Source organism: Austrofundulus limnaeus, unplaced genomic scaffold (assembly GCF_001266775.1).
Source record: "Austrofundulus limnaeus strain Quisiro unplaced genomic scaffold, Austrofundulus_limnaeus-1.0 Scaffold103, whole genome shotgun sequence".
Classification (NCBI taxonomy): domain Eukaryota; kingdom Metazoa; phylum Chordata; class Actinopteri; order Cyprinodontiformes; family Rivulidae; genus Austrofundulus; species Austrofundulus limnaeus.
In genome coordinates, this window is record NW_013952505.1 from 164,142 (window position 1) to 186,706 (window position 22,565).

Sequence of the window (22,565 nt, forward strand, 5' to 3'; positions counted from 1 at the left end):
AAATATATTTATGTTTGTGGTTGTAATGTGACAAAATATGGAAAAGTTCAAGGGGTATGAATACTTTTGCAAACCACTGTATGTGGGCAGCTTCCTGTAAGAAACAACCATCCCTGTCAGGTTGTTTCACAAGTATCCTTAGGCCCRAATTTACATGATGATGACCTCACTGCAATGTTTAAAATCAGACAGAGCATGGCGCAGTCTTTGCTGTGCCTTAACAAAATATTCTGGGGTTAGACAACAATGAGTACCCCATTACAAGTGAAAAAGCGTGGAAGAATTTGGACATGCACCAATAATCCTTAGCATGATTGTGGAAATGTTTCATTATGGTAACATTGTATGTCCTGATTGGAGTGTGGTGGCAGCAGCTGAAGAGCATGATGTGGGGCCAGAACAAACAAACATGGCTTGGTCATTAAGTTTTTAGACATGCTCTTACCTAGATGAGGACTGTGATCATATTAAGCTTATGAAAACAGCCTAAAGGAGAGTCGATACCCATGGCATTAGCGCCATGCTAGAATGGAAAAATCTTCTGGTGCAAAGCTGTTCTGATGCAGTTCAAAAGAGTTGTGCAATGACTTGAAATAGGGCATGTGGTTCAATTGTTCCAAAAATGTGCTGCTGACATAATGAGCATTGTGAGGGTGCAAGAAATGCATACAGAAAATTGCAGAATAAATCTTTAATGAATAATAAGAGAATAACAGCATCATGATTGTCTTTAGATTGAAGGAAGTCTTACAAATTGGCTGAGAAAGTTGTGGAAAGTGTATTTGTGTCATCATCCAGTGTGAAAGGGGCCCTACAATATGCTATTTGTTTTGAGATCARTGAACACAAAAAAATACAAATTAAAAAATCCCATTTAGACAATGTTGCAGTTGTCTTTATGGAAAAGGGAAAAAAATCAGCAGTTTTTACACATTTACAGAAATGATAACTTGAAATATTTAAGAGTCTTTTTTTAWTTGAACAGCTAAAACTAGGATACAAAAATTGTGCAGGGTGACATACACCTCTTATTGAAATATCAAGCCAGGCAAAGGTAACATATAAATGCAACATGTGAAAGCTATTTGCGTTTGGTGAGTGAAAGTATTAAAGAGAGAAAAAAATAAAACTAGAAGTGGAGGGGTATTTTTATCCCTCAAAAGAAAGGAAGCCTTAATTGCGCCCTCATTAAAGCCAGGGACTGAAGTTCAACTTAACACTGTACAACATGCAGGACCAAATGGGACTTCACAGTGCTGCTGCACTGCACAATGGCATTGACATACAAAGACAAGCAGCTGGTAATAACACCTAATAGTCCTATTAAAGCTCATTTGACCTTGAGCAACAATTACTAATAGTTTTCCATTTTACCTAGGGGTAGAATCCTACTATTTTCTGTCAGAGTTTAATAGAAGCTTTATGGTGTTGGACAAAAAGTATTCTCATCTACATTTGATTCTGACAACAGATTTTTAAAAGCTTCTGAAACATGCCACATTTAGCATGTAGAATTGCCGTGTGAGAAGTATGTGAGAAGGTATGAGCTTTATTCTGTTTTTCCACTCTATAGCCATTCATTTAGAATTAACTATAATCAGAGTCAAAAAAGGCCAAAAAAAACCCATCCAGTTAATAAATTTGATCTGACTCTTGAACCTAACAACCCAGCCCTGCCTTGGTCAGCATCCTTAAACTTTCTTTGTCCCCAGTCCATTGGACTCCATTACCATTAAAGCAACGAATGCATCACAGTAACGAAGACTGTATAAGACACTTATTTACATTTATGTAGGGAACCGAGGTAGATTACAGGCTCTGTAAAGAGGTAAACTGCTTAGTGGATGATAAAAGGGTCATAATGACCACCTTCATCCAACCCACTGATTCCCTATAATGCAATTAATAGCTTGTCAGCAGAAAGAAAGAAGTTGCAATCATGCCACTGAGTCATGCTTTTAGGACTGATATCAGTTGACAGCAATTTAATGGCCATAAAGCTGTATAATTAACCAAAGGTAAAAGCATTGCTATGCAAAAACACTGATATTTGCTATGACAACAACTATAACAAGGGCTTCAGTTTCTTTATCCAATTGCGGTAGCCTGTCCATAATATGTACGATATATCACAATCTTTTCATAACTTTACACGGTCATATTTGCATACATCCCATAGTCTAGTGCTTCATGACCTAAAGAGATTTTGGGAATCTTCAATGTATGAAACAAGTGATCCAAGCCTCGATTCAATTTGATTATCAATTTTAAGTTCACGATTATGATTATTTTCAACTTTTTGTTCAACAAAATGAAATGTAGCCATTTGATAACCAAATAAAATGTGTTCCTCTTTTTTTTAACATCAGCATTTTTTGTTCTTGTATCAAACTGTAACTGTCTATCTTAGTAGCAGAATTTAGCTTTAAAATAAATGAAAATGTCATCACAAAACATTTTGCAAAAAAAAAAGTTACCAAGTATCAAATTGTATTTGTCTTAAAGGCATAACCAGTGGTGGGCACAGTTCCCCTAAAGTACTAAAGCACTAATAGGGGAACTAATTTCTTGATTAGTGCTTTAGGACTTTTGCTATTTTTTTAAATTCATTAGTGGAACGGCATTTGCTAAATTTATGGGCTACATTTAGAAGCACTAACTGAGGTCTTTAAATGTTATTGATCAACATTATTGTTCACAGTTGAGTGTGAAAGCTGTCATACATTCTGCTCYGATGCGTGTCAGTTATCTACAAGGTCACATGTCAAACTCAAGGCCCGTGGGCCAAATGTGACCTGTGGGTGACTCCCATTTGTCCCGCCAAGGGCACTAAGTGACAATATTCTGCACACAGTAAATATTGTGACTCTGAAGAATGTTCCATGTCTCAACTGGATTATATTAGTGCTTAGAATTAGCTTTTGCTATTTTTTTCAGTGTGTTAGTGCTTTAGAATTAGGGGATCTAAATATTTGTGTTTGTGCTTTAGAGCTATAGTGCAACTAATATTTAGATTAGTGCTGTCCACCACTGGACGCAGCTTACTGTTATACAATATCAATTAAATATATTCATTATGAATCAATTCCCATTTTAAGCAGTTATAATTGATTATGAATTGATTCATCACAGGAGGGCATTGATTAATTGTTGCGTCCCTAGTATACAGTATACTGCAGTATTCCTCAGTAGCCAAAAAAACTATTACTAACCTCCAAGTTGTTTCRTTCATGTTGGGTTTTGGAATGAGATGCTTTCTGGTTCAGAAGAGTTTGCATTTTGACATAAATTTACTTGAGGCCAATTACAAGGAAAGACAGGTTTGTAATGCTGTTAAGCAAATTAGATCAGAGAAGTGAGTCTGCATTTGTCCACATCAGCACTGAACAGTGACATGTGTAGGGTTGAATTACAGACTTCTTGTGGACAGATAGTTAGAACCTGTTCTTCTTTGTCTCCTGACTTCAGTCTCATCTCTGTATCTGGGAACCCTGCTGTGCGGAATATCTCATTTGCTGGTGTCTGTTTCATATCAAGCCTGAGCTGATCTATCAATGACACGGCTTTCTTTGGTTTTGCCTACTGTATTGTGAAATTGCACTTTAATTACATTAGGCCAGCTAATTATGAGGGCCTAAATCAATCACCAGGTCAATAACCAAAGCACAAAGTGGACTGAGAGGCCCAGGTCATTTTTCTCCAAACCTCATCAATAACAGTTGAAACAGGAGCAGACTACTCCTGTGACAGAAAGCCGGAGGTTCAAACCAAGTAAGAATTACAGTAAATTAAGTTATATTCAGCAGTGACTATCCAGAGCACTTCTTAGATCTAAGCACTGTAAATATTACATTTGAATGCTATAAATGTTGGAATTTATATGCACTGTTTAGTAAAGAATCACTTCAAAGAGATGTCAAAGAGATTAGAGCAGGTTTAGAGTTCCTGTTGCATCAAAAATATTTTTAAAAATGTGATGCCTTTATCTCCTGGCTTTGAAGAAGGTTGATTCCAAGCAACCAATCTTGCCAGTTGAGTGCCCAACCCTGCTGAGCGGACGATCCCAGATGAATCCAGGGTCTTTAACCATGCATTAAAAAAGAGCTCGGTGGGGCTTTTCACAGATTAATCATCATTTTGAGCTTATTAAGTAGGAGGACAGTCTGCTTTCCATTGCTCAGAACATTTAATCCATCTTTTAAACTGTGAAGGTCAGTCAGTGACTGTTACCCCTGTTGAACTAATAGCAGCTGTTTGAATTTAAATGAGAGAACCCATGGTACAGACCCTAATTGTAGTCAAATAAATTAGGTTTTTTTAAATTATTTTATTAGCTACTCCAATAAATAATCAAATCGAAAACACGCAGATTCATTGAGCTGTATGAAAGCTATGCTGTTTGTGCTATCAAAATTCTACGTGAACCACTTTATGCAAGAGCTACCAGAAATGCAAATGTTTCCCATAATAATTATAACACCAAAGGATTATGAAGAGAGAATGTCATCTGTTTACTGTGGGATTTTTGTGACCTAAAACCCTAAATATACCTAACCTGACGAGGGAATAAATTAAAAGACAACAATGAGGGTGAAGGATTTTGAACTATGAATAATTTAGTGGAAAATGCAGCTTTAGTACACACAGCACGTTATTACAGAAAGTAAATGGTCTATTCTACAGATCAACCTTTGTTTGCTGCCTTGTTTGAGCAGGTGTAGTGAGTTCTGAGTGAGGCCTCATCTGTCGTGTCATGGGAGCAGAATGGGGTGAGGGTAGGGGGCATTTTCAATTTAGTTCTAATTGGACGCTTAAATTCTTGGATGTGGGAGGAGGGGGGACAAAAAGCCATTTGGTGGAGTCTTTCTTCCTAGCCAAGACTAAGTGAAGATGTTGCGGAGAGATGGGGAGGGGGAGCTCTAGAGGGCCAGTAATAAAGAGAGATCCCAAAAGGGTTGAGCACGGTCACAGTAATCTAGCAGTCCCAAGAAAAACTAGTGGGGTGTGGATATGAAGCAGAGCAGACTGTAGCACCAAAGGAAAGAGCAAAGAAAATATGGTGAATAGAGGGAACAGGTCTTCTGTCTGGGTTGGTAAAGTTAAAAAAAAACATAAACAAAATTAAACACTTCTGTAAGTTTGATGCATTTCTTTATGTTTAACACATCTTTGAAAGCAAAAAAAAAAGAAGCAGAGATAACATACTGGATTATCGAAAGATGGTGTAAACACAAGTGACTGCAATCACCAATGAGATAACAGCTCAACAAATTTGTATCTCAACCAACAGGACAGACCAGTACACACATTTTAGATATCAACATCAAGACTTTTTACTCCACCATGATTGGTGGCAGTAWTCATGTAGTGCATACAGCTAGGAGTAGTGGTGACCTGATACCAGCATTTTTACAAGTACTCATACCTGGAAGCGATACCAGTATGGATACAGCATTCATTGTGTTARAATTTACATTTCAAGTGAAAAGTTTATCATTTCAATCGAAGGATATTTTGGGACTGATTATTGGAATTTTAGATATTCTCTTTTATTTTATACGTTGGATCAATAGTTATCCTTAACTTTGAACAGAGAATCTAAAAGTCCCTATTTTTATGCGTGTCTCACTCCAACAATATAAACACGTAATGTTTTACATGTTTATGTCCTTGTTTTTTTAACATCATATATGAGGTGGGACTTAACTCTGGCATACAGCTGTGGTTTATGTAGGGGTTATAGGTGGCACAACAGCTCAGTGGTTAGCACCGATGCCTCACAGCAAGAAGGTCCTGGGTTCGATCTTTCTGTGCAGAGTTTGCACGTTCTCCTCGTGCTTGCGTGGGTTTTCTCAGGGTACTCCAGTTTCCCCCACAACACAAAAACATGTACAACAGGTTGCCTTTAGGACCAGGCCTCCCTTGAAAAAGAGATCTGAGATCTCAACGGGACTTGCCTGGTTAAATAATGGTAAATAAATAAATAAATAAATAAATAAATAAATAAATAAATAAATAAATAAATAAATAAATAAATAAATAAATAAATAAATAAATAAATAAATAAATAAAATGTGTCACTCTGTGGCCCCTTTTCTTACTGGTTCTCCAGGAATGAATCAGATCTGAGGTATGTGTGGTAAACTCTACATGTCTGCAAATAAATGTTCAAGTCTAAAATCTGAAGTTGTCTTCTGTGCTGGCTTCAAATTCAAAGTAAGGACACATTTTTGTACACCATGTTAAAAATTTATACAACTTGAAAGATTTTTTTTTTAAATATTGCAACATTTTATATAACTCTGTTTATTTCACTTGATTTAGTAATGTTAATGTTCTAACTCAGTTAGAACTTGGTATTGGTGAGCATCTAAACTGACATACTTGTACTGGTYTTGGGACACTCCTAGATTGGAAAATGGCTTTAATACACATAGTTGGCCATGTACATATTATTCTCAGCCAAAAGCAAGACGAAGACCAACACATCTAACTAGAAATTGAGTTACAAAATTTAACCCTATACTTAAGCCACTCGGACAATGATTCAGACCTCAAAGCAAGAAGCAGAGAGCTCACGCTTTAGGATAGAGGCAGTCAGGGAAACACAGAGACGTCTTGTGTGTTGTTTGCCTTTCATCACAAAAAATAAATATAWGTGACTGTATAGCTTAAGCTGCATGGACTTTACAACCAAACAGAGCTCAAAAGGAATGTGTCCTTTGGAATACAGTGATGTAGCAGAGTTGTTCATTCAGCTGATGACAATTCCATGTCAGCAGGAGTCTTTCCTCAAAATCCTTCATACAGAAATATCAGTAAGAAAACGTGTTTTCAAGCTCCCTTTCCTTTAGAATGGAAATACTYTCAACATATTTGAAATCATAAATGCATGAAGGAAAAGGATGCTGTGATGAAGCCCAGCAGGGGTGCTATTCAACACAACAGCTCCCCTGGCCTGTGTACTTACAATTCAAATAGAAGAAAAAGTCTTGTATATCATACTTTCTGATCATTGCAGCCATATGGTTTAAAACAGAGAATGAGAGTTGGTGTGTCTAATCGATGTGTTCTTTCTGTCTTCATGACAAGGTTGGTTACATTCTAACGTCTGACATAAAAGTTACCACCTCCAGGGGTGTAACCAGGAAGAGACATACACAGCCTGGCCAAAAAAAAAAATGTTACCACCTGGATTTAACTAAGCTCTATGACCTGGAGTTGCTGCAGTTCTAGGTTCTAGGTCTAGATTCAGCAACAGTATGTGCTCAAAGAATGAGGTAAGCTGACTATCTGGATATACTAAATTACCAGGTTATTTCATCAATGGATTTTTCTTCCCTGATGACATGGGCATATTCCAAGYTGACAATGCCAGGATTCCTCAGACCCAAATTGTGAAAGAGTAGTTCAGGGAGCATGAGACATAAWTTTCCCTTARGTGTTGGCTCCACAGAGTCCACTGAGAATCTGGAGAAGTGGTCAGACTCTACCATCAACAATGCAAGATCTTGGTGAAAAATTAATGCTACACTGGATGAAAAAAAAAAAAATCTTGTGACATTGCAGAAGCTTATTGAAACAATGCCACAGAAAATGCTGAAGCCTCACTGCTGTGCTGCCGTGGAGCTGAAAGAAGTCAGAGAGGCGAGAATAAAGTTTTTAAAGAGAATCAACTGGTTTTCTGCTATTAATCAGACTTCCATTTATTGATCACAAATTTCCTTCAGCACACAATAGCAAAAGCTAGAAGTAAAGCCAGTATCTTACTGGGCAACAACTATTGGAAACTASTTTGCAATCAGCATTCACAAAGAACTTATTAAATGTCTCAATTCATTTGAAGGATTTGTTAGTCTACCTTGTGTGAYCTGCTGAAGCACTCACAAACTTGCAGCATAATTTTTGAACAGTCCCAAAACATTTGTGCAGCAAGAGCTCAAGTTTGACACATGTAACCCAAAGGGAACCCAAAAGGAGAAATCAGTAAGAAAGCAGGATGTAAAAAACAAAACAAAAAAAAGATTACATTAACTACTCATTTTAATAAATAAAGGGAACTGTCATTCAGGAACTCAATTAAAATATATTTAGAAAACCTAAAAAAAATACAAACAAGTGGCAGTAACAAACAACCAAATTAAAAAGCTAAATTGATGGATGGGAAAACATCAAATGAAAGACAATACACCAATGAATAATAACTTAAAAAAGCAGAATAGAAGTTTGCAAATAAAAGAGAGGTTTTATGATTAGAAATTAAAATATAGAATGTAGTGTGTGCAAAATCTCAAACTTACTCAAATGAAATAAATAATTACAAAAGTCTACCAAAGTCCACAAGGAAAATACATTACCAGAATAAAAGATCAACAAACCTTATTAGAATACAGAACATGAATCTACAAACAAAACACAAAACAAAACCCTTACAGATTAACAGATGTAGTAAAAACCAAGGTAACTCAAAAAAATTGTGTTCTCAGATGCCTCAGAGTTTAACAGACCCCCATACTCCTCCCTATGGCTCTAAAATGAAACCTTATTTCTCTCGCTTGGCATCCAACTGTGACCGCTTTGCTCTTCGGACGACGAAAATGAAATGAGTCTCCAAAGCAAAGATGACAAGGAGACCTCTTCTTYTGGCTTCTCTGAGGCACAGTGATGTGGATGTTTACTGTTGGCTGGGGCCTTATAACATTCATTCAGCAACTTAAAAGTATTGGCCTTCAAATAGGTCCCATAAAGCAGCGAGAAAAGTCTATTGTGACAATGGAACTCATTATGTTAGAGTGGACTCATTTGGCACTTTGTGCTGGCTGGAATTGTGTGGCATATAAAATGAAAGGGAAAAAATAAAGGCTGAAGAAGTACAGAAATGAGTCCATTCCATTAGGAAAACTCAAAAACGTATACACGTAATATTTTTATTCACTCTTTATTGCCCAGGATTTTAAAATATTTGTATTTAGTAGATTTACTTCAACATTTACATACTAATTTTATCTCGGGCAGTCAAACTGAAGTGTATAGATATACAGTATCAACCCTTAGCCTTTAGTAGACCTGGAAAAATTGACACATGACCTGGGATTGACGTGTACTTCTCTCCAAAGTTGGACATAGAGGATAGCAGACTGACTCAATTGAAACAACAGGAAAGAAGAGCAGAGWGTTATTTCAACTTCCGAGACAGTGCTGAGATGAGTGTGTAGCTTTCTTTCCCAGCTTTGTTCTCTGCTGCCCACGCTGGTTTGGCTCCAGGCTGGCGGCCCCGGCTCTATTCCCCGAAGTCATTATTGTTTTCAGCTAAGGTGCCCCTGCTCCCCGTGATTTGTGGGTAATGAGCTGGCTCCCCCCTGCCCGTGTTCAATTATTCTCATTGAGAAAGTGATTTCTCACTCCACAGAGCAAAACGAAGAAGGCAAATGCATGAACTCTAATCAAGAATTAACACGTTCACGGCTAGCTTTGGTGAGGAGATCCGTCACCAAAACTAGATGCTAACAGTGCTGTAGATGTAGAAAAAGTAAACAATGGGCAGAACCTCTAAAGTTAAAAAAAAATTGTTTTGGGAAAAACAGTGTCTCCATTCATATTTAATGTTTTAAAGTGGTTTAAAGTAATGCATTGATTTGAATCAGTATAGCAGCCGTTTACTAATGCAGTTTTGTGATAAAATCTAGATGAACTGGTTTATGTTTTCGCACTAATAAAATTTGATCCATTACAATAAGTCTTCAAGTTGGTTTGTTTCTACAGGAATTCACTTGAACATGTTTGTGAGAATTTGAAACTGCYTAGATACTGTAAGTTTTTGTATTTAGATTGTCTTGTAAACTTTTTTTATTCGGCTGTGTAGTGTTTTATTCCCAGTGTAGTGATACTTTTTTTCAATAGAAACATTTACAATTTAGTTCACTAGCAAGGACCACGTCARGAAGACATAAGTTTAAAGATTTATTGCAGGGAGGGGTTGAAGAGGGATGAGCTAAAGGAGGTAGAGAGTAAGGGAAGGTGGGGTTGACGCATCTGAGAGGAATGGGTGAGCAGAGAATAAATAGGCTGCTAGGGAAGCTGGAAGTGTGGTTTTTGGGCGTGGTCCTGCTCTTGAACCTAAGTTAACATATTAGCTTCAGTTGAAAAACTGTAGCAGCACAACTACTGTACTACTACTGCTACTACAGTATTAGTTAAAATTGGTTTTAAAACCATTAGTGGCCATGTTACAAAGCAGAGTAGCTTGATTTTATYTAATRACATTCYGCCTACATGGTCARWTTTGCTTATAATAATAATATTAATCACATGCATAATATTAGAAGCACTTGGCTGCCACTTATCTTCCTAAACTTTATTGAAGCAGTAATGGTAGACTTAGTTTTTCACACACTGTATGGTCTTTGCTTGATTCTTGAAGATGTTTCATCCAAAAAGCTTATTCAGTTCAGGTAAGGGGTTGAGAGTTCTAGGCTTCCAATTTATTGCTGTAATGATCACCCACCCTTCTGTAACCCAGTCATTTTTAGATATTGAGGCCATTCTTTCCATCTTATATACAGWAGTTTTACCTTGTTTACTATTATCTTGACTAAGTGGGAATTCTTGCAAGATTTTGTGGGATTTGAGTTCTAAAAAAACATGGCGGCGCTCTTTGTTGGAAGAGCAAGAGAGTGACTGGGAAAGTTTCAGAGCAGCTGCAGCTTCTAGATGATAGACACGTTACCTTACCATTATCACCTACATCATATATGCTACACTTCCATCCTGTGAAGCATTAAGAACATTGACTTTTTTTTCAGCTAAGGCAAAAAAAAGAACATTGACATTTGTTGAATGCTTCCAAAGTCAACATGTGCCTTGTGTTGACCTCGCTAGGAGGCATTTAACAAGAAAAGTTAAATATCTAATGCAACATTTTGTAACAGAACACTTGACATTTTCAAATTCCCAAGGACACTATATTTAGTATTTTTGCACATACTCTAAATATAAAAAATAAATAAAAATTCTAAACTTTCAGCTAACAAAACTTTGGAGCCTGAATCAGTCAAACGCAATCTGAACGTTTTAACCACACATCTGCACACAAAGAGCAAGACAAGTGAAACATTTTCCGGCTCTGAATTGCTGATAGACCGAAGTGTTCCCAATCGAAAAAAAAAAGTCTGTTCAGCCCCTGTTCAAACCAGATAAGAGGAAAGGCGTGAGTTGCACAGCTTTCAATAAAGTACAAAGGAAAGGAAAATAAAGAACAAGAACAAACAAAAGATATGCTGTTAAGAGAGGACAGAGAAGGMCAAGAAGCTTTGTAATGGAACTAGAGAGAATACCAGCTTATTTGTTCATTTCTTTTCAAAAAGGTTCATTCCCATTTCTGAGTAGAGCAGCATTTCCATCTTACTTCCATCTTAGTCAGTTCAAGTTCCCTGCTGGTGGCCTGTTCCTGCACTGCCCTTGGAAGATACATGTGTCTTCTCGCATCATGCTTTTACCTAACTTTTAAAGTTCTTTAGAAATGTAAAACACAAATTTCCATCATTCTCATTCAGCTATTAGCTGTGCTTTTGTATATATGTGTGTGTTTATGTTGGTGGAGATTTTTTACACACCATTTTTAGATAAAACCGTACTCATCCGCTCATGTACACGACAACAGCAGTTTCATTCTCTGACATCAAAGCTTTTTGACTCCATGTCTCAGAGTGGAGTTTCTGGAAARGCATCTCATTCTATCAAGGGAAACAGCAACTTATATAATGTCACCCATGCGCACTATGAGTGGCTGCAGTCAAAAGATTTTCTGCACTTGCATGACGGTAACAATGGCAGCTAGCAGATGGTTGTTTGTATTACTCTATTTTCAAGTGCAGGAGCAAATTAACATCACCCTCAGTCCATATTAGGGTATGTGTATTCACTACAGTATTTTAGATATAAATCTGCTCATGATTTAGGCGCAGATGTGGATCACTGAAATACAAGTCATAGTGCTAGCTACTGATCTGGKATGGAAACTCCAGCAAATTCAAAAACATCTAACTTTTTCATAATCAACATTGGAAAATCTCCAGAGATGTTTTCACATGGAAATAAGGTCTAAAAAACACAAGCAATAAAAAAAACTACTGAGAAGAAAAGCCYGAAAATAAACAATTTAATCTTCATCTGATTTACATTCACAAAAACCAGCACAGTAAGGCTCACTGTGATTGTCTCTACTGTTTACCAAGACACTAATAATGAGATGTTAAGTAGAATTTATTTCTATAATTGCTCATTAGCAGTCTATTCGTAAAACTGGGTAGATGACACTACTATTGTTGTGAATGTTACCTGTTTTATTCTGATTTAAAGACACTCACAAACTTAAATTTTTAATTTTGATGACTCTTTCAGAAAAAGTTTTAAAATGTTGCTCTCACAGAGCAAAAAATGGTTTAAATGGCAAACTTTTGAAGTTTTAAAAAGACACTTGAAAAATGAACAATCCCAAATCTGGTTTATTAGATAAACACAACTTGACTATTTTTTTTTCATTCCAATTCAACATGAAGAAACAACATCATAAAATTACAAAAACTAAAGAAACAAAAAAATATATAGTGATGAATATGGTCTGGAAATATTTTTAAAATGAGCTAATGATAATCTGTACCAATTAGCAATATAAAAATGCATAAAATAAATTCATATTCAAATTGTATTAGTTGTCTTTTAAATACAACATATGCATGTACAAAAGGTTATGGATAATATTGAAAAGCTAGCCTGGTAAAAACCAGACCCTCATCCTTCACTTTGCTTCATACGAGGGTCTGGACTCTCAGCTATAGAGAAGCGATTCTTGCTGGAGGCGTGGCCTCTGCTGAAGTTTAAAATGATTGGATCGAGGGTCTGGACTCTCGGCTATAGAGAAGCGATTCTTGCTGGAGGCGTGGCCTCTGCTGAAGTTTAAAATGATTGGATCGGTTGGCCGCGATGTGTCACTGTGAAGGAGGCTAAACTAAGAAGCTAACCAGAAATTGTGTGCACTGTAAACAACCTTACTGAGAGGAGAAAAGTATTGAGCCAAACGAGACGACTGTAAATGAGAGCTGCTGCTTTGTCAGACAAATTTCATTTAATTTGGAAGCCTTATCAACACGAATTGACTTCATTCACTTCCTCCACTGCCGTGTGCTAAACTAACTAGCAGACACTGCACAGAAAATCAACGTTCTGTTCTCTGATTGGCCCGGACAAAAATTCTCCCAAATAAATCCTTGTCTAAGGGAGAAATCCCACACAGAGCAGTGAAGCAAAACTAGAATTGAGCAGAACTGTGTAGGAAGGCAAAGGCCAGGCTATTGAAAAGCATTAACAAACTCTAAAAATGTAATTCATCCTGACTATGGATATTAACTGAAAAAAGGCAAATCATATTTAATGATCATATATTTGAGGAATTAGGTTAAATACCTGAATGGCTCACACATGTGCATTTTTAATTTAGATAAAATTACTTTATAAACCAACTAATTTTATTTAGGCCTAAAATTATGCAGTCACTGAGTGTCAACTAATGAACTCTGCAAAATCTGTACTGTACGTACAGTAAATGAAATAGACCTTTATTTTTGTGGAGAATGAGAGAAATAATAAATGTGTGAAACTGAAAGAAAAAATTATGCTTCTTGAATTTGGTCAAATATGCTGCCACACTTATTGGTCAGAGGTACCCTGACTGAAGACACAGCTCACATGTGAAAACACTGAACTGGTTTGCTGTGGGCTAAACCCTCAAGAGGACCATCATATTTATCTCCAACCTTTCTTGAAGTGTCTGACCTTTCTATGTGTTATTRGTTGTGAATTAAGTGTTGAGCTTTAAAGGAGTACAAGATCGTCTCTGACACTGCACACCAGGCACTAACGGCAAAACTGAATGTATTGCTCTAGAAAGTGGGTTACTATTTTTTTTCTGTCCACTGTCTTACATGCAACAAGYCCCCATCCCCATCATCAAATGTTGTCTAAAATCTATTGGTAGTGTTACACTCCTCATCCACCATAGCAATGTAGGCAAACAAAAGCCATTTGAGAAAGGCACAGCAGAAACAAAAACAAACAAAAATGAAAGACTGCAAGGTGAACAGAATTTGTGGCATTTTCTAAAGTTGTCTCTCCTTGCTCAGCTGCTCTAGCATTGCCTGGAGCTTGCCCCAGGGCCTGCAGACTGTGTGGGCTTTGCCAGCAAACCAGTGAAAATAGAGTGAGCTCCCTCACAAACAAATCCACTAAGAATTAAGCACACATTACTAGGGTAATAATGGTTCACCTAAGTAATGGTTGGTTTAAGGGACATGGTTTTGTGTATTAGGTTTACAAGAGTCCAATTGAAAACTTAAATTTTATTGGTCTGGCTGATGTCAATGGAAATCACTATATAGTATATACTGAAAGGTCTCTCTTTCACTACTGTAAAAATCCCAAAAAAATGATCTTGACAAACAGTGCAGACGCCCCTCTTTTCTGTTATCTGTGGAGACCATTCATTGGGTTAAATCCTACTATGAGTGACAGCTGGTGTCAGTCCAGACTTTGATACAGCACATGATAATGGCTTCTGGTTCCTCATCAAGGCCACAAAATAACAGTAGAGAGCCACTCAACCTGATCAAAATGTGTGTGTGTGTGATGTTGAGCGGGAAGGCCCATTAACATTCATCAGTGGGATAATAGGCCAGCATTAGCGTCAGCTGTTTATATGAAAAATAACTCAGAAGGCCTTGGTGTATAGGGCCAATAAAGTATGCTTTACTCCATGCCACATTTAGCAAGGTGTGTGTGTGTGTGTGTGTGTGTGTACGTGTGTAAGAGTGTGTGTGAAAAGGAGGAGCTTGTAAAGTCTCAGATTGAACCATTTAACACTGAAATGAATTTATTGATTGGTTAGCTAAAGAAAAGACAACTGTCTGATATAAATACAGACTAAATGGCCTTGTGTTCAGTAAGCATCATAAATGTTTACAAAGAAAAACGAGAAAAGTAAAATTTTACACAAAATGTATTTAGAATAACATTCAAATAAAAAAAACACTCCATCACAGACAATCACTACCTTAGATATGTCTTAGCTTGACTCATTTTCATTTACTCTGGGACAAAAAGTTAGTTGTTTGTGAGTCCACCTTTGGTCCTTTTTGCATTTTTATATGTAAAACTGCATCTTTTATATGTGAAATGTGCCACTCAAACAGCCTGATTTTAGATTTTTGTCTCCATGCTAATGAGAAGTATTCTCACTGTATATACTGCCACCCTCATGCTTCACTATAGAGATGGTTTTCACAGGATAAATGTTAGATTTGTGCCAGAGATGGTGTTGTTGTTGATAGTCAACAACATGGTTTATTTTAGTCTCAACAGACTACAGCAATTTCTTGTATAGGTAGTTTCCAATACGTTTATTTTTTTTTTTGTTGTTGTTGTTAAGTTCCAAATAGAATGTCTTAATTCTTTCTTTAAGCAATGGTATTTTTTTCTGTCCACTTATCCATGAAGCTGAGCTCTATTAAGTATTACAAGGGTTTGCTTAGTTAGTTGGTTTTCTAACGGCACAAGAAATTTTGGGATATTGTCGGCCACAACAATATTTTGCGATGCAGCCTGTGTTTTCAGGGTTTTGTCGGCCGCATCAGTAGGCACCTATTGCATGGTGCAGTGAAGTATGTAGCCAACAAATGCAGCCTATGTGGGATGCAACCCTTGAATTGAGACACAGCCTATTTCTCTTCCAGTAGAAGACTCACCTGCAATCATGCCAACAGTCTGCAGGTGTAAGTGGCCTGCCTAAATGGGCCACACCCTTCCTTTTGAAGGGGAACTTGTCTTTTAGTGTTAATAAACCCTTTTTAGTCAATTCCACCATCATGTTTTGTCGCATTGTGTTGCAATCATTTGAGCCGGTGGGTTTAACGAGCAGCTTATAGTGGTGCAATGGACAGACACTTGAATATGTGTTGCTCAATGCCATCAGGTTTGTCTTATTTGTGAGGGTTTAATTAAATATAAATGGAGTAGAATAGCACCAAATACTGTAGCAAAACTGCTTAACACAGATCAACTATCAAAAAATCATTTATTACAAAACTTGGGTTTTGATGTAAAAATTGTTTAGGAGCGAGTTATGCCAAGGCCACCTGCATAGAAACCTTCAAATTTTATTAAAAAAAAGTGAAGAACTAGTTTGACCCAACTTTTTATTTTCTTTGTTTTTCCTCTATCTTTACACGTGAAGTATAACAAAAAAGCATAGCAGACAAATAATTCACAATAAACAAAGAACTGCTAATTAGGGTGTTTTTTTTTCTCCTAAAACCTTGGCATATATGTATGTGTGTCAGTGTTTGTATTTGTGTGTCTGCGTGTGTACACTCATTATCCTCACCAATGCTTTAGCACCAATCACAGCTCTTTTTTAATTAACACACACTGTGTATTTTTATCTCGCAATCTTATGCTGCTGCGCAGCGTGCCTATCGAAAAGACAAAGAAGACAAAATATCAAACTGTGGTGGGTGGGAGGGAAAGCAGCGATCAAGATTTTGAGTGAGTGAAACAAGGTGCCACTTAGAAAGGTACACTTTCACATCTAATAAGCAGATTTGTGTTTTGTGACTCGTCTTAGTCATGCAGCTGTCGGATTACAAACAACCAGCATAGGGAATTAGACACGGTGTGCACGCCTGGACTCAAGCTGTGGCATTCCTGCTGTTATACATTAAATATTTGCATAAATCTACTGGTATAACCCCTGCTCTAAAATAATAATCTTCTAATATTATTAGGTATACTGTATATTTGTTCAAGTGTTTTTAACCTGAAACTTAAATCCTGGATTTGAAATGATTTATTCATTTGATTTTTTAAACAAATTTATGTTCTTGCACTATTTGTGTAAAAATCATTTCAACTACAACTAATGAAATTAGATCCTTTAATTAACAGTTCGTATCTCATGACTCAGTCCAAAAAGTTGTTTGACTTGTAGCCTCTTTAACACAACTCTGTCATATTAGGCCTTAGGCCTATCATTCCTTTTTAGGTGTAATTTATTTTAAAACAAAAGTTGTATGGAAGGTTTGAAGTCAACTTGCTGCTGTTATGTTTATGTGCCGCCATGAGAGGTTCCAACTACCAAAACAGTCGACGTGTTGGTGCAGGCCAGCATCAGGACTCTAAGTGTGACTTAATTATGACATACACTTTGTGCAACCAGCCAAATACAGGATTCTGACTCAGAAACATTCAACATACATTTTACTGTAGAGCCATTAATGTGTAAATTCTATTTAGTTATACACCACACATTTTGCAATGACGGATTCATTCTGTAAGAATACACCTTCACAGGACGTGGTAGGCTGGACTGGTGTATTTTAGCCTCTCCTCCATGAGCAAAGTGATTTTTGTGTATGAATGTTTTTGTTTAGTTGTTATTATGTATATTGGCTGTACAACAAATTGCCCCTCGGGGATAATAAAAATTCTTGAACTTGAACTTGAGTTCCACTCTATTTGGTTTTGGGTCTGTTCGGTTCTGCTTAGGTATGTGTGTGTGTGTGTGTGTGTGTGTGTGTGTGTGTGTGTGTGTGTGTCCATCTCAGTGTGTCCCTCACTCTGTGGGCATGATTATGGGTGGACCGTCCACAGTGGTTTCAGCTGTTGTGTAAAAAAATGTTGTAGTTTTACCAGTAGGACTACTTTTTGTTTGTTGTCTTTTTTTTTATTTTAATATTGTTTTTTTATTGCAGTGTTGTTAAAACATGCTGGTGTAACTGTGGGCAGCCAGTTTGTTTGAAATCTCCTGGCATATCATGGTATCTGCTGCTCGGCTTTGTCTCCTTCACCTCTCTCCAGGAAGTGTTTGCAAGTTCTCCCTTTCCCAACATCCCCAAACAAGTTAGACCATGGTTTTATCACTGGTTTTGCCATGTCGTATCGTGCCGCGTGATCATACTCCAAAACAAAAGCGTCTCTCTCCAGAGGAAGTTTGCACAAGTACTGCCTTTCCTCTGTCAATCAATTCAAGAGCTAATCCACGAACAGCATTCTGCTGACGTCATAACAGTAAGTGTGCTGTACTCGCTTCTACCAGCTTAGCACCACCAGGGTGGAGGTACTGAAACAGCATGGCTGTGCACAGTTGGAACCTAATGGAGACAGATTCAGCCAAGGCCAAACCACATACAGGCTTTAGGCAGCTCACAGAGGAGCTTGTCTGTTGTAACTATTTTGTGAACAGGCCTAGTGACACAGAAGTGGTCAGTCAGGAACATGGTGCAAAACAAAACAGGCGAAAACATTAAAAATACATTTCATGTGTGCCAGATTGAGTTTTAGATTAGGACAGGCTAACCTTTCCCTGTAATGCTACTTTGGACGACTTTAGCCTCTTGTAGTGGGGAGATGGTCCTCTAATCAGAGGATCAACAGTTTCATTCACAGCACTGACAGCATGCTGATAAATTCTCAGACAGGAAATTACACTTCAGCCTGCCACTGATGTATTTATTAGTTTATGACTGAAAATATAAACTGAATATATAAAACTATAAGTTATACAAAACACTGCTACCCAGCACAAGGCTGAAGAAACCTTTATACCAGGCTCGGTTTGGCAACATTTTGGTTTTAATTTTGAACTTTACATTTATCCAGTGATATTTATCAAAAATTCAACCAGGATTAAAACTATTAAAACTATTTTACCGCTGTAGAACTAATTATTATGCATRTAATTTCTTGTTTTCAGTACCTACTATATCAGGATCTCTTACAAACATGTTTATGCAGAAACAGAAAGCTGGTGTATGAAGTAAAGAGACTCAAACTTTCAGCAAATTGATGACTGCAGACAAGACTTTTGAAAAGCTAAATATAAATTTGCAAAAGAAGCCAAAAGAATATCAATCGCCTGCTTTTTTGCCTCTTTTTTTGTTATTAATTATATACTTTCATCTTCAGTTACATCATTCCCCTGTTTTTTTTTTTTTTCTCTTACAAAAGGTAAATGTATAAATCCTGCCCTGTACAAGTCAGAGCAGATATTTGATTCTGACAGGTAGAGACTTCCACACAAACTGGGCAAAATCTGCTCATCAAGCTCAGCACTTCAACACTTCTCAAGGTCATTTTTGCTCTCCCTGCAGAGAGGCTCTGTCACTTTTAATAACTTTTAGAGGAAGCATATTTTCTCTCCTTTGACAGACTGGGGAGAAGAGGGACCATCCACACGCTGAGTCAATCATAAAGTACCAACAGAGCGAGGAGGTGCAAAGTGAAGACACAAGCCTGCAATGACTATCCACTGTTACTTCATGGCACCGAGGTGTGAAGTCTGCCAGTCACTGACTGTGTTTCAACCTACAAACACAGCAGCTTTATTGAGAATCCTGTTATTTGTTACATCTATATAAATGAAGAGTAAGCCCTTAATGAGTCCATTTCTTCTGGGGTTTGGATTTCACTTTGAACACCATCTTCTGTTGTTTGTTCAGCCTCTGGTAATTCTCAATCTTCTCATGCTCCTTCTGCTGTATGCCTCWGTCAGTGGGGATTTCCACATTTATCACAACTTCTGTCTTTCTCTCCTTTTCTAGAACCATTATATTTGGTTGGTTGGCCATGACTTGAAAACTGAAGTCCCACAATGGCTGTCACAATGTCAGATTTCTTCTGCACAACTGTTGTGCCCTTAGACATTCAAGCTATGAGTTAACTGCAATATCTATAGAACATTTAAGGAGGGGTATTGTGTATTTTCCACGTACATTGATTCTATTCCACAATCAAGTAACGATGTTACCTTCAGTTGTTATGAAAATGCTGTACATATCAAAAATAAATCTGACTTCATATCATAGTCTACTTAAACGCCTTGAAATTGGCCTCTATCTCCAACACTCTCATCTTCACTACAATGCTTTGTGCCATTGACAATCTCGCCTAGGAGCGTTGTCAGTTATTAATCTTGGCATCCAAAAATACATGCCCTTCAATGAAGGCATTTGTAATCCAAATAGGACTGGACAGAGAAGTAGTTAGTATTACAAACTCAGCAGACAAGCAGTTCCACCAGGTGTTTGCTAATTGTTGCTCCTGCTAGTGGTGGAGGCGAGGGAAAGCGGTGCTCTGGGGGYCATGAGCAATGCATGGGCGATGACACTGTATAAGCAAGCATTTAGGCTGCTTCAAATGGCTACCTCAGGACATTCAAAGATTTTTCAAACATGCATGAAAGAGTCAAAACAACACTGTGTATGTTTTGGATGAAGGAATGACATTATAGCATGATATAAAGCTCAAAAAAGTTTATTTTGTATCATACCTCATATTTAACAAATAATGTGATTAGTCCAATTTAGCTAGAATTATAACTGTAGGTTTTGTCTTTTTGTCTCACAGAATGTTTGCTTTTGATTCCTTACAACATTCAGTGATGTCCCAGAGAGTCTGGTACACATGGTAGTTCAGACTCTTGATAATGAAATTTGATGTATCTTGCAACAGGAACTTGCAGAATTTCTTGCCACCTGCTTCTTCCTCTTTCTATACAGTCCCTGGAGAGGCGTGATTATTGATGGATCTTTCTACTTGTCAACCCCTGTCTTCTGCTTACTCATGTCGTTTTATTACATTCTTCCTTCTTGATATGTGAAGATTTCCATGTCATACTTTGAARTGGGCTTCCAGTTTTTTTTCATTAAAGGGGGTGATATTATACAAAATCTACTTTTTTGAGCTTTATATCAAGTTATAATGTCATTCCTTCATAAAAAACAACACACAGAGTGTTGCTTTGACTCAGTCATGCATGTCTGAGAAATTACTGAATCTCTTGCTGTAGCCATTTTCAGCTGCCTAAACCCTTTCTGGTACGTAGCACTACCCAGTTGTACAAAACACCACCTATTTACACAAAGCTCCTCCGTTGAGCTCAGTCTGCAGCTGAGCTCCAGCCCAATAGAGCCCCAGCATTTCTAGCTCTGCTTCTAATTCTTGCTGGTGTCAAAGGGCCAAAATTCATAAATATGCTGCAACCATGTCTTGACATCCATGAAAACAATACTGCAACTATGATAATAAACCACCACAACCAAACTTTGGAAGTTGTGTGTATGCTCAAAACTCTATGACCTATCATTCATAATGGAGAATCCATTGAATTCTTAATATGCACTTGAAGACCTTGCCAAAGATCATCTGTGTTCTGTTTTGTGAGAAATAACTTCACAGGGTTTAGTGTACAACTCAGAGAGGGTCAATGACAATTGTATCATTGTAAAGTTGAATTATTTTGTCTTTATAATCATTTCAATGCTTTCCCCTTTAAGCAGATGACTTTTAGAAGGGATGTGTGTTCAAGGGAATGAAAGTAAAGATAGAATGTGTTCATCTGAATATTATTGAATGCATATACTTTCAGATTCTGTTTTTAGGTTGACTCTATTATGCCTTTCCAATAAGAGCAGATGAATAATAGATGRGTGGCTAAGAGTACTGTTTCTAGTAAAGTTTATTAATATGCATATTTTGTTTTGCAAGTTATAAAATATTTGTCTATCCATCTATCCATTTTAAGATAGTATTTTTGTTTTTCCGGGCTAACTAAATAATTTTAAAAGGTTACAAATGACAACAGCTAGGAATGAGACTATCTAAAAGTCTTTAAAAAACAGATGTGACAATTAGAAGACAAAAAGTGCACATCTGATCTGTTGGTAGACACAAAAGTTACTCAGTAGTGACTTAAATTTGACTAGAGCATTCAGACGTGGCCTGTGAAGGTCACTGAGGTGTTTCAGGATTTATTATTAAGTTGTAGCACAGAGCTTTACAAACTCTTACCAATTCTGATTCTAGTGAATGCCTTTTACATGAGGAAATGAAAGATTTATCTTATCCACTGTCAATTTTCCATTTTGTAGGTATTATTTGGATCACTGTATCTTTGTAAAAATCATGTATCTTGTAAGTCTTACATTTAAAATGTATACTGCCATGATGAGTTTTAAAATAAAAGAATTACTGCTACATTAAACAGAATTTCAGTATTAAGGGAAAAATTAATCAGTTTTGGTTCAGTGAATAACTTTCCAGATTAGTAAAAATAACTTGGTTCATTTTTTAAATCTATACATCTACCTCTACACACTATAGTATTAGCTCTGTCTAATTATTCAATTTAAAACAATGTGATCACATAATTTAGTGYTGATCCACTGTCCTACCTGTTCCTGTCGGTCAAGCCATCGGTCCACCATTGGATGGTTAGCACTAAGGGAGGATCGGGTCAACTCTCTATGAAACTGAGCAGTCCAGCCACTCGCATTCCGAGGAAGGCTTCGATAGGCTTGGGTTCCTCTACCCTGCAATGTACAAGAAGGGGCAGAGCTACTGTGATTCAGAAGCTGATTTAGTCAGACTAAGTTTGCAATAGGATTTTTTTATCTATCTATCTATCTATCTATCTATCTATCTATCTATCTATCTATCTATCTATCTATCTATCTATCTAT

General features: G+C 37.1%; 1 protein-coding gene across 2 annotated transcripts in view; it reads right to left on the reverse strand.

The window, feature by feature from the left end:
• LOC106521108 (partitioning defective 3 homolog) overlaps window positions 1-22,565 on the reverse strand; it is a 330,008-nt gene that overhangs the window by 145,463 nt on the left and 161,980 nt on the right. For both annotated transcript variants that reach the window (XM_014013528.1, XM_014013529.1), the window contains 1 exon segment: window positions 22,278-22,415. In XM_014013528.1, the coding sequence (XP_013868982.1) occupies window positions 22,278-22,415 (138 nt within the window).